General features: G+C 45.6%; 1 protein-coding gene across 5 annotated transcripts in view; it reads left to right on the forward strand.

Moving 5' to 3' along the window:
• Window positions 1-13,143, forward strand: part of CCDC138 (coiled-coil domain containing 138) — a 128,322-nt gene continuing 115,179 nt past the window's right edge. For 3 of the 5 annotated variants that reach the window (XM_055145477.1, XM_055145484.1, XM_055145491.1), the window contains exons 1-3: window positions 1-168; window positions 1,449-1,506; window positions 2,897-3,017. In XM_055145477.1, the coding sequence (XP_055001452.1) occupies window positions 85-168; window positions 1,449-1,506; window positions 2,897-3,017 (263 nt within the window). In that variant the 5' untranslated portion in view covers window positions 1-84. Of the gene's footprint in view, window positions 229-1,446; window positions 1,507-2,896; window positions 3,018-13,143 lie in introns of all 5 variants that reach the window. The other 2 variants (XM_055145463.1, XM_055145469.1) reach the window with 2 other exon arrangements.

Below are 13,143 nucleotides of genomic sequence, written 5' to 3' on the forward strand. Positions count from 1 at the left end.
TGACGTGGCAGCCTGCGCTGGCCCTGCCCTTCCCGCCGCGCTTCGAACGCGGCTCCCGGGCAACAGCGGTGGCCGGGCTGCGCCATGGAGCCGAGGCTCGTCAAGCCGCCGGGGCAGGACCCTGCTGTGGAGCGTCTCAAGAGCCGCTACGGGCTGGCGGGCAGCGCCGTCGCCGAGGAGCGGCGGCGCCGGGCCGGGGACGCGCGGGAGGAGCAGGCGTGGCCCGGGGTGCGTGCGCGCGGGCGGCTCGCTGAGTGCTCTGGAGCCCCTGGAGCCGCCGGCGCGGCCCAGGGACTCCTCAACGAGCCTGCGCCCAAGGGGGCTCAGGGGCCGCTGCCCCGTCCTCGGGCCAGCGGCGCCCCGCGTTCCGCCACGCCTGGGCCTCGGCTCCCGGAGAGGGGCTGGCGCCCGGGCGTGGGCGGTGACGCCCCTCCGAGGGCTCTGGGTGCCGGGCAGAGGAGAGGAGAGCCGGGCAGAGGAGAGGAGAGCCGGGCAGAGGAGAGGAGAGCCGGGCAGAGGAGAGGAGAGCGGGCAGAGGAGAGGAGAGCCGGGCAGAGGAGAGGAGAGCCGGGCAGAGGAGAGGAGAGCCGGCAGAGGAGAGGAGAGCGGGCAGAGGAGAGGAGAGCCGGGCAGAGGAGAGGAGAGCCGGGCAGAGGAGAGGAGAGCCGGCAGAGGAGAGGAGAGCGGGCAGAGGAGAGGAGAGCCGGGCAGAGGAGAGGAGAGCCGGGCAGAGGAGAGGAGAGCGGGCAGAGGAGAGGAGAGCGGGCAGAGGAGAGGAGAGCCGGGCAGAGGAGAGGAGAGCCGGGCAGAGGAGAGGAGAGCCGGGCAGAGGAGAGGAGAGCCGGGCAGAGGAGAGGAGAGCCGGGCAGAGGAGAGGAGAGCCGGGCAGAGGAGAGGAGAGCGGGCAGAGGAGAGGAGAGCCGGGCAGAGGAGAGGAGAGCGGGCAGAGGAGAGGAGAGCCGGGCAGAGGAGAGGAGAGCCGGGCAGAGGAGAGGAGAGCGGGCAGAGGAGAGGAGAGCGGGCAGAGGAGAGGAGAGCGGGCAGAGGAGAGGAGAGCCGGGCAGAGGAGAGGAGAGCGGGCAGAGGAGAGGAGAGCGGGCAGAGGAGAGGAGAGCCGGGCAGAGGAGAGGAGAGCCGGGCAGAGGAGAGGAGAGCGGGCAGAGGAGAGGAGAGCGGGCAGAGGAGAGGAGAGCCGGGCAGAGGAGAGGAGAGCGGGCAGAGGAGAGGAGAGCGGGCAGAGGAGAGGAGAGCCGGGCAGAGGAGAGGAGAGCGGGCAGAGGAGAGGAGAGCGGGCAGAGGAGAGGAGAGCGGGCAGAGGAGAGGAGAGCGGGCAAAGGAGAGGAGAGCGGGCGGGGCGCGGCCGGCTGGGGGTGGGGGGGGCCTTCTGCCCTAGGTGTCCGTTACTTCAGTACTTAAGTACACCACCGTGCTCTCTTTCTCTCTTTCAGTTTGATTTTCCAGCTCTTAGTCAGGCTAAATGTAAGAGAAGATCTCCGACCCCCCCAGGTAGGCTGGCAAACTACTGGCAGGTTTAACACATTTGAGAGAAAAATGAGGTTTTTAAAAAATTTTCTTTTGTTTAGGATTATGAATGGTGCAAGGTATCTTCTTACAAGGTCTTTTTATTCTTGAAGGAATTTTAATTTCTCGCACCCAGGTAGTGCCCGGGGAAAAAACTCCCAGGGATACTCTTCCCAACTCCTGCCCTGAAGCTGCTCGGACCGCGGAGGGCCTGGCCCACCTGGGCGACCCGGAGATCTGAGATCCAGCTTAGGGCAGGCACTCAGCCTTCTCAGTAATGTGTATAGATCAAATTAGACGGAAATTTCTTCTTGGTGTTTCTATTATAGTATTTCTGCCTTTGAAAATGCTAAAATGTGAAGTTAATTGAGTAAAAAAGAAATACTAATCTTTCTCGTTTTCTCTTCTTTCTTTCTTTCTTTCTGCCTGCCTGCCTGCCTGCCTGCCTCCCTCCCTCCCTCCCTCCCTCCCTCTCTCCCTCCCTTTCTTCCTTTTTTAAATTTTCTTTCTTTCCCCCCACACTTTGTAGTACTCCTGGACTACAAACTGAACTACTTTGAAGTACTCCTGAACTCCTTCAAGGGCTTCCTTCACCGTTTCTAGATTTCTAGTCAGAGAAGTTAGCCATTTACTTTGACCCTTAATTAAGATATAGGCTACTACTTTATCAAACGTTAATATTTAAAATCTAGGAAACTTAAAAATTAAATGTTAAATGTGTGAAGACTGGGCTGGAGCGATAGCACAGCAGGTCGGGCGTTTGCCTTGTGCACGGGTTCGATTCCCAGCATCCCATATGGTCCCCTGAGCACCGCCAGGGGTAATTCCTGAGTGCAGAGCCAGGAGTAACCCCTGTGCATCTGGGTATGACCCAAAAAGAAAAAAAAAAGTGAGTGCAGACTGACAAAGAGATATAACTTGTGCCTGAGAGGCCCTGGCTTCAGTCCCTAACATCAACTTCTCCAGAGCACTGTTTTGGATACTCCATTCCTGTCTAAAATGACTGAAAGGTAATACCTTGATTGGGTAGAAAGAAGTTTAGGTTTTGAATTTTAGTCTTTTCACTTACTGGTTGTGTTATTTGGAAGATTTCACAGTAACTTCTTGGTTCTTAGATTACTAATAATTAGAAAAGGAATAAAGTGACCTATTTTGCTTTATCCTGTTTGTTCATAGGATCAAATGATGAAAAGAGCATTTTGTAATCACTGAAGTGCTCTGTAAATATAAAGTATACAACATCCTGTTGTCTGGATGTAGGTAGATGCATAGATAAGAAATCATGAAGGAGTTTTGCAGTCTTTAAGAACCTGTTAGATCCTTAGTATCTGATACCAGTAAGAAATCTGTTACTTTCTTTTCTTTTTGTTAACAGATGATTTTGATACCTATTCTTCTGGAGATAAAGTTGGTTCAGCATCACGGTGTTATTCTGATGAAAACAAGTACTGTAGGACACCTCTTATAGGTTCATTCAAGCACCTAAATATAAATTGGTAAAGTACCTGGAACTTTACTGTTCCTCTTCCTCTAGTATCTTAAAAAAACAAAAGGGTAAAGGTTATTATGTGTTTGCTTTTTCTCAGAGGAAACGCAAGTAGTCAGACCCTACTAAATAGTTGAAGAGACATATGTTAATTTTTATGGATATTTTTGTGATTAAAATATAACCTTATATTAGTTGTTTGCAAAGTTGTTTGCATGGTATGCAAGGTGAAAAATAACTTAAAATTTTTTATTTTACTTAAAATTTTTTTAGTGAATCACCGTGAGGCATAGTTACAGACTTACAAGCTTTTGTGCTTACTTTTTAGTCATACAATTGATAAATCATTTAGTCATACAATGATTTTCAGGAGTACCCACTCCTGAAAAAGAATTTTTTAAAATTGGGATTATATGTGATACTGTGGGGAATCAGGAGTGTTCCCAGTGTTGCAGGGTGGAAAGGGGCAAGGACCACGCAGTGCTGGGGACAGAATTCCATCTCACATATGCTCAACATTTCCCTGGAAAATGTGCCTGAAACTTTGCTTTATTTTTAGTCATTTAAGACTAAAATGAAGATTTACCCTTTCTTAGAAATAAAAGAACTAGAATTTTTTTTAAAAAAATAATTTGTTCTGTGGGTTACACACGGCTTAAAATTTTTTTTAAATTGTATTACTATGAGATAGACCTTTACAAAGATGTTCATGAGTAGGTTTCAGTCATATAACACCCATCCCTCCACCAGTGTACATTTCCTAGCACCAATATACCCAGTTTCTGTCCCATCACCCCCCCACCCCCAGGCTCTCTCTTCCTTTGGGCATTGTGGTTTGCAATACAGATACTGGGAAGGTTCTCAGGAATATCCCTTTACCTACTTTTAACACTCAGCTCTTGTACAACGTGATCGTTTCTAGCTACTATTGTCATACTGTTCCCTTCTCTGTCTTACCACACACACTTGTGCTTGACTCCAACTATTGACCAGTCCTCCTAGCCCCTGTTTTTCTTGTGGATATTAGTCTTCATATACATATGTGTATATATACACACACTTATATAGATACATATATATCTATATATCACAAATGAATGCAGTCATTCTATATCTGTCCTTCTCCTGACTCATTTCACTCAGCATGATACTCTCCATGTCCATCCAGGAAAGTTTCATGACTTCATTTATCCTGACAGCTGCGTAGTATTCCATTGTGTAGATGTACTGAGTTTCTTTAACCAGTTGTCTGTTCTCGGGCACTCGGGTTGTTTCCAGATTCTGGCTGTTGTGAACAGTACTGCAGTGAACATACAGGTGCAGATGTCATTTCTACCCTTGGGATATATTCCCAGAAGTGGTATTACTGGGTCAAATGAGAGCTCAATTTCTAGTTTTTTTGAGAAACATTCATGTTGTTTTCCAAAAAGGCTGGACCAGTTGGCATTCCCACCAGCAGTGAAGGAGGGCCCTTTTTTCCCCATATCCTCACCAACACTGGTTGCTTTTGTTTTTTGGGATGTGTGCCAGGCTCTGTGGTGTGATATGATATCTTGTTGTTTTGATCTGTGTCTCTCTGATTATTAGTGATGAAGAGCATTTTTTCATGTGCCTTTTGGCCATCCTGATTTCTCCTTGGAGAAAGTTTCTGTTCATTTCATTGCCCCATTTTCTGATGGCATTGGATGTTTATTTCTTGTACAGTTCAACCAGTGCCTTATATATCCTTGATTTTAGTCCCTTATCAGATGGGTATTGGGTGAATATCCTTTCCCCTTCCGTAGGCTGTCTTTACATTTTTGTCAGTTTCTTTTGAGGTGCAGAAGCTTCTTAGTTTAAGTTAGTCCCATTTATCTTTGCTTTCACTCACTTGATCAGTGGCCTTTTATCCTTGAAGATACCTTTAGCTTCAATATTGTGGAGGGTTTTGCCTACCTTTTCTTCTGTGTGCCTTATGGAGTCTGGTCTGATGTTGAGTTCTTTAATCCATTTTGATCTGCCTTCTGTGCTTGATGTTAGAGGTCTGAGCCTATTTTTTTGTATGTAGCTGTCCAGTTTTACTAGCACCACTTGTTAAAGAGGCTTTCCTTGTTCCACGTCATATTTCTTGCTCCCTTATCAAAAATTAAATGATCATATGTTTAAAGGTGTGTGAGAGAATATTCAATTCTATTCCATTGGTCTGCAAGTCTATTTAATTCATTTTTATTAATTTAAATTTTATTTTTAAAAGTTGCTCACAATAATTTGTTACATTTAAAGTTCCAACACCAGTCCCACCACCATTATACCTACCCACCATCATATTTCAAATGTTTCTTCCCCAACTCCCAAACCCTGTCTGCAAAGCAGGACCTCATGATCATGATCATCATCATCATCCTGTTGATCGTCAAATTTCTCGAGCAGTCTCAGTAATGTCTCCATTCGTCCTAGCCCTGAGATTTTAGAAGCCTCTCTTTAATAGTCCTTCCCAATGATGCCACATTTGGAGGCTCTTTCAGGGTCAGGGGAATGAGACCCATCATTGTTACTGGTTTTGGCATATGAATACACCATGGGGAGCTTGTGAGGCTCTCCCATGTGGGTAGGAAACTCTCGGTAGCTAGCCAGGTTCTCCCAAGAGGGAGAAGTGTGAGGGTCCATCCTGTCCCGCAGGGAGGACCCTTCGTGGGGCTAAGGAGGGGACGCAACCGAATGAACAGAAGCAGAGCCAGGGAGGAGGAGGAGGGGGGGGGGAGGAGGAGGGGGAGGAGGAGGGGAAGGAGGAGGGGAAGGAGGAGGGGGAGGGGGAGGGGGAGGAGGAGGGGGAGGAGGAGGCGGAGGAGGAGGCGGAGGAGGAGGCGGAGGAGGAGGCGGAGGAGGAGGCGGAGGAGGAGGCGGAGGCAGAGGAGGAGGAGGAGGAGGAGGAGGAGGTGGATGTTTATTCACAGCAGTTGCAATACTTATACCTCTTGGTGGGAGGGGGTGGTATGCGTGCTTGGACCCCCATAGGAACAATAGTAAAATGTTGATCAGGCATGGCCGTTGGCTAGTGAGACAAGTGGTGAAATGATAAGATCACAGGAATCCCAAGCAGCCTCCACTTGACTAGACCATAAGAGCCAAGCTCTGTAAGATGGCTCCCTACAGAGAAGTAGGCTATAAGATGTCCTTCCGGGAGCTTGGTTTTAAGTCTCTGGATGTTGACTGATGGTGGGATTACACGGTGCCGGGGGCAGTCCCTGGGTGTGACCGCCTAGCTTCTAGCCCCGGGTCCCACACACCTGGGTTCCTCTGCTGGTACCTTCATGCGTGAGGCTCGTCCGAACGTGTGGAGAGGGGCCTTGAGCATGGTTGTGACTAGGCTCCGGAGGTCTTTGGCTGAGGGAACACTGCTCGGGGTGGGGAGGGAAGCTGGAGCCCACCCTGCTCCGAGGGGCCCCAGGGAAGACAGCCAGGTGAGTGGGCAAGAGACTGCGTCGCTCTCTTCCGGGAGCTTGGTTTTAAGTCTGGATGTGGGCCATTGGTGGGATTACACAGCACCAGGGGCAGTCCCTGGTTTATTATTATTACAAAATAATTTATTTTTTATTGCTTGTTATGAGTAATCCACTAAAAATAATCCAAAAAAGTTTTCTTAGAGGTAAGTATGTGAAGATTGCTGTCTCTCACCCTGGAGCCAGTAAGCCCTTGTATAAGAAATTAACAACGTATAAAATGTTGCACGACTGCAAATGCGGCCAGGAATTCTAAAATTTTAGTATGGTTGTACAACTGAGGTCAATTTCATTTTTTTTTTTTTTTAACTAGATGGTGACTTTGGGGTCCGGAGGCATCTCTGTGGCATATCATTCTGTGTTGCTCTCTTCTGAGAGCTTTATTTTGGAGTCTTGGGATCATGGCCATTAATGAGCTTACATGGTGCCAGAGGCAGTTTCTGGGCATGACTGCCAGGCTACTGGAAGCACCAGGAGATGCGCGAAGTTTGCCCATTTCTGACTGCAAGCCTGGAGATTTCAGACACAAGTCTGTGGGTCTGTCTTTATTCCATGCTACTGTTTTAATTACAACAACTTTGTAGTAGAGTTTGAATTGGGGAAGATGATGCCTCCCATCTTCTTTTCTCTAAGAATTCCTTTAGCTATTCGTGGGTGTTTATTGTTCTTTCTGAATTTCAGGAGAGTTTGATCAATTTCTTTGAAAAATGTCATGGGTATCCTTAGAGAGATCACATTGAATCTGTATAATGCTTTGGGGAATATTGCTATTTTGACAGTGTTAACTCTCCCAACCCATGAGCTGGGGATATGTCTCCATTTCTTTATGTCCTCTTTTGTATAAAAATAAAAAGAAAAGGCGCGGGCGAGGGAAGGGACGCCTCACCGCACCGAGCCAGGCACCGGGCCTAGGGCAGCAGCCGTCTCTCCCGCCACCCGAGTTCGGTAGCCTCCGGCCACATCCCCCACCCCGGGGAGGTTGATGGCGAAGATGTGGCAGGCGAAGGAAGGAACGGAGCCAAGATGGTTGGTCTCACTTGCAGTTTATTCCAGTCTTCCCTCTATACACTCTTCATCCTCTCTACACCTTTCCGCGCTCTATACACTTTCCACCCCCTCACCTTCTCTCCGAACCCCTTTTATTGATCATGGCCCTTCCAAAGGGCGCAATACATTGATGTCACCAAAGACACCAAAAGATCTTACAGGAAGAATGTTGAGGCAACATAATTCTCTTGTATCTGCAGGCCGTTAATCTAGGCCCCCCCCCCCCCAAAGAAGATACAAAACCAAAACCAAAACCAAAGCCTTCTTTGGGCTGAAAGCACTCGGATTTACATCCCAAAGACCAGGCTGGGCTGCAGCAGGAAATCTACATGTCAATTACAAACTAGACAGCACCTGAAATTTACATCCCAAAGACTAGGCTGGGCCAGAGCCTGGAATCTACAAAGTCAAATCATGCCTGGCTAGCACCTTAGATCTGTGGGTCAAAGATCAGCTAGGTTTCTGTGACAAAAGGTTTCTGTGACAAAACTCCAGAAGGCAGCTGGAAAAGGGGAAATATTCCAACATCTCCCCCCTTTTTGTTTAGAACAGATTTTAACCATAAAATAAAATGCTAGGCACAAAGATTTCAATAACACTAGCAGAACACCTATTCTCTAGATCAGATACGCTTTCAGCAGGACCCATCCAAGGATGAAATCCCAATGGTTGTGTTTCTCCTCTCCTTGTCTGACAAACATATAAGCATTCACAATATTAATCATTTTGTATGGGCATAGCAAGAGATGCATTAAACTTTTAGAATTGCTCTCCGGGAGACACCTCGATCTCAGACTACAGCGCTCAGGCCAGATTAGTCTTTCCTAGCCCTAGCAGGGCCCTGTCTCGTCGTTGCTTTTGGATCATGACATGACACCCCATGACCAAGCTCTTAACATATAGTTAAGCATTAGGCACCTTGGCCAGGCCCATCTCGATGCCAGGGTAGCACACAACTTACCGCTTGCCCTGGGTCCTTCTTCGTCCCACATTGGGACCCTGCCTTTTAGAGGGCTAGGAACTGAGGGCAGCCAAGGCTAGAGTCAAGAAAGCAGATGCCCAGGAATTAATAATATTCAAAGCCAATTAAGTACCAATTGCAAAGGCATAATATTAAATGTCTTCCTCTGTCCATACAAAAAGACATGGCTATAAACTAAACTATTCAAAAGACAGGAAGAGAGGAGAAAGACAATATCTCACTCATACATATAAAATCATAGATTTAACTCATCAAAAATACTTTGCCATATAACTGAAAACCCAATACCAGAAGGATAGTAATTACAGGTACTATGAATTTACAAATCCATTATTCTAACTGTTCATATATATATATATTATACGCTAACAAATGATTTTTAACATTATCCCATAAAAATTCAGTCAAATTTTACAGCATAAGTGTTACACAAAATAAAGCATTATTCCAATCTACAGGAAATCAAAAGGGCGCACAAGCTAAAACAGAAAGAGTTAAATTTCCGTTAAAATACATCAGGTTAAAAATCCAAATTAAAATGAAGCAGTAAGAAAAAATCTATTGCATCCATACACTGATTATCTTTAAATTGCCATACCAGGCTTATTTCTACTCTTTTGTCTGTATGAACATAACTTTGATGGGCGTGGCCATACCTAAGCTCCTAGTGGCAAGGGGAGAAAATGATATCCAACACTCTTTTATTTCTTGAAGTAGCATTTTGTAGTTTTCTTTGTACAGGTCCTTTATCTCCTTACTTAAGCTGATTCCGAGGTACTTAATTTTCTGAGGCATGATTGTGAATTGTATTGTTTTTTTCATATCACTTTCTTCTCTTTCATTATTTGCATATAGAAAAGCCATGGACTTTTGGGTATTAATTTTGTAACATGACATTTTACTATTCAAGTCTGTCTTTTTCTAGGAGCTCCTTGGTAGAGACTTTAGAGTTCTCTAAGTATAGTATCTTGTCATCCGCAAATAGAGCTTAACTTCTTCCTTTCCTATCTAGATGCCCTTACTATCTTTTTTCTTCCTAACGGCTATGGCGAATACTTTTAGTACTATATGAATGGAAGCGGTGAGAGTGGGCAACCTTGTCTCATCCCTGATCTTAAAGGGAATGCTTTTAGTATTTCTGCATTGAGAATAATGTTTGCCATGGGCTTATAGTTAAAGATGGCTTTAATTATACTGAGGAAAGTTACTTCAATTCCCATTTTGCTGAGAGTTTTCATCATAAACGCGTGCTGGATCTTGCTTGTCATATGCTTTCTCTGCATCTATTAATATAATCATATTTTTTTTTGCTTTTGTTGATTTGATAAATTATGTTGATTGACTTTGCGAATGTTAATCCATTCTTGCATCCCCAGGATGAATCCCGCTTGGTCATGGTGTATGATCTTTTTGATGAGTCATTGGATTCTGTTTGCTAATATTTTGTTAAGGGTCTTGGCGTCTGTGTTCATGGATATCAGCTTGTAGTTTTCTTTTTTTTGGGTGTCTCTGTCAGCTTTTGGTATTACGATGATAAGTGACTCATAGAAACTGTTTGGGAGTGTTTCTGTTTTCTTCAGTTTCCTGGAAAGGCTTGAAAAGGACTGGCAGTAGGTCCTCTAAAGATTTGGAAGAAGTCCCTAATGATCTAGGCCAGAGCTTTTTTTTTGTGTGTGTGTGTGTGTGTGTGTGTGTTTTGGGTCACACCCGGTGATGCACAGGGGTTGCTCCTGGCTTTGCACTCAGGAATTACCCTTGCCGTTGCTCAGGGGACCATATGGCATGCTGGGAATCGAACCTGGGTCGGCAGTGTGCAAGGCAAACACCCTACCCGCTGTGCTATTGCTCTAGCCCTCAGAGCTTTTGTTTTTAGGGAGACTTGATTACTGTTTCAATGTCCTTAATAGTGATATGTCTATTCAAATACCACATCTTTTTGGTTCAGCCTTGGGAGATTATAGGAATCCAGGAATTTATCGATTTTTTTTTTAGGTTTTCTAGTTTCATGGCATACAGACTTTTGAAGTAATCTCTGATGATCTTTTGAATTTCTATGATTTCTCTTCTGATGCCTTTTCATTTCTGATCCAGTTTAGTAGGGTTCTCGCTCTTTTTCTTTGTGAGTCTTGCTAGTGTTTTATCAATCTTTTTTTTTTTTTTTTTCAAAGAACCAGCTTTAGGTTTCATTGATCTTTTGGATTGTTTTTTGGGAATCCAGCTTGTTGATTTCTGCTCTAAGTTTTATTACTTCTTTCTTCCAGTCTGGTTTGGGCTCCTTTAATTGGTCATTTTCTAATATCCTAAGCTGTAAAGTCAAGTTGGTTATGTGGGCCCTTCCTTTCTTCGTGTTTAATTTCCAGGTGTTTTAGTTGATTCTTGGTTTCTGTGTGTGATTAACTTTTATCTTAAGTGCATCGTGGTCTGAAAAGATAGCTGATACAGTTTCTGTCTTCTTGATTCTGTTGAGGTATGTTTTGTGCTCAGCATGTGTTCTGTCTTGAAAATGTTTTATGTTCGCTGGAGAAGAATATGTATTTGGCTTTTTGGTTATGAAAAGCCTGTATACGTCTATTAGATCTCTCTGTCTTTCATCTTTTCTTTTACTTGTGTGACTTCTGTTCGTAGCTTTGAAATTTCTGCTCTCATTTCTTCCTGGATTATCTTGGCGGAGCGTTCCAATGCTGCATCCATATCCTCCCTTAATTTATTGGAAGTTCGTTCCATAGTTGCTTTGAGTTCGTGAACCATCCTCACAATTTCCTCTCTGAATTCTTTATCCGAGAGGAGGTTGTATTTCTGGGAAGTCGCTGCTGAGGTTAGTGAGATATTTTCTTGGATCTCTCCTGGTGGGGGGGATTTTCTGTTTCTTCATGTTGTTATGGGCTTTACTATCCGGTGCTCTCCTTAGCTTGGGAGGGGTCTCAAGTGGAGATGTGGGGCTATGCTCTTTTTACAAAGGACTTTTCTGTGCAACTTGATGTGTTCACTGACAGTTTTTGTGAAAATCGGATAGGCTAGGTTACTTGACTATTAACATATAGTGACTAAGATGACCAGGGAATTCTTCAGAGGAGTGGGTTCTATCAATTGTGGCCAAAGGACAATCATGGAATGGAAAAAAAAAAAACCTGCTGAAAGAAGCCACGCCCACTTTTGAGGCCACGCCCCCTAAGATGAGGATACGCCCCTAACTAGCAGAGTGGGGATTGGTCAGGAACTGATGGTGGCAGCGGAAAGGTGCCAGGCGGGGGCTTCAGGGCAAGCCTGACCATGGCGGGCAGGGGGCGGGGAGGGCTCTTTCATCTTTTCTTTTAGAGCCAGTACTTCCTTGCTCTGAGGTTTAGTCTCTGAGTTTGGCCTATCAAGAGGTGACAGGCAGTGTTGAAATCTCTGACTCCTATTGTATTGCTGTCAATGTTCTCCTTGAAGTCTATTAGCAGTTGTTTTAAGTATTTTGCTGGTCCCTCATTAAGTGCGTATATATTTAGAAGTTTAATTTCTTTCTGTTGTACATATCCCTTGATTATTAAGAAATGGCCTTTGCTGTCCCTTCTAATCTTTTTCAGCTTGAAATCTATGTTGTCGGGTACTAACATGGCCACCCCAGCTTTTTTTTTTTTCCCTTTATTTTATTTATTTATTTATTTTTAAATTTTTATTATATCACCATGTGAAAAGATACACAGTTTTTAGGTTTATGTCTCAGTTATACAATATTCAAACACCATCCCTTCACCAGTGCCCATATTCCACCACCAGAATCCCCAGTATACCTCCCGCACCCCACCTCCCACTGTATAACTGATGAATTTCACTTCATTTTCTCTTTACCTTGATTATGTTCCATATTGCAAAACAAAACTCACTATTGTTGTTGGAGTTTCCCCCCCAAGAAAGACAGCCTTACTAAGGAAGCATTTGATAATTGGTTTTCCATTAAAAGATTGTATGTTTTCAGTATTTAGAAAAGGTCGTGTGGCCGCGCAGTTCGGATGTGTTCCGGTCCCGCAACCCGGAGCCGTGTTAGTTGCTGCTCAGTGTCGCCAGGGCTCCATTTGGAGAAGGCATCCCAGCTGTACCTCCTCGGCCTGGATCCCTGGTGGTGTTGGCCCGGATTCCGGTCCGGAGCATTTCTCCGGCCGCGTTGCTCACCAGACTGCCTGGCCTCTTCTCTGTTCAGTGTGGCAAGATGGCGCTGAGGGTGGGTCGAGGGCGGGACTTCTGGTGGCCAGGGCCATTTGGAGTTTGGACTGGTGCTGCCCCACTCCAGTGTCCCCCCGCGGCTCGGATGTGTTCCAGTCCCGCAACCTGGAGCCGTGTTAGTTGCTGCTCAGTGTCGCCAGGGCTCCATTTGGAGAAGGCGTCCCAGCTGTACCTCCTCCGCACACCCCAGCTTTTTTGAGGGAGCTGTTTGCTTGAAGGGTTGTTTTCCATTCTTTGACTTTGAGTCTGTGTTTGCTCTGACTGTTCAGATGTGTTTCTTTTTTCTTTTTTTCTTTTTTTTTTTTTTTTGGTTCACACCTGGCGATGCACAGGGGTTGCTCCTGGCTCTACACTCAGGAAGTACTCCTGGCGGTGCTCGGGGGACCATATGGGGATGCTGGGAATCGAACCTGGGTTAGCCGCGT

This window comes from Sorex araneus, chromosome 1 (genome assembly GCF_027595985.1).
Source record: "Sorex araneus isolate mSorAra2 chromosome 1, mSorAra2.pri, whole genome shotgun sequence".
Classification (NCBI taxonomy): domain Eukaryota; kingdom Metazoa; phylum Chordata; class Mammalia; order Eulipotyphla; family Soricidae; genus Sorex; species Sorex araneus.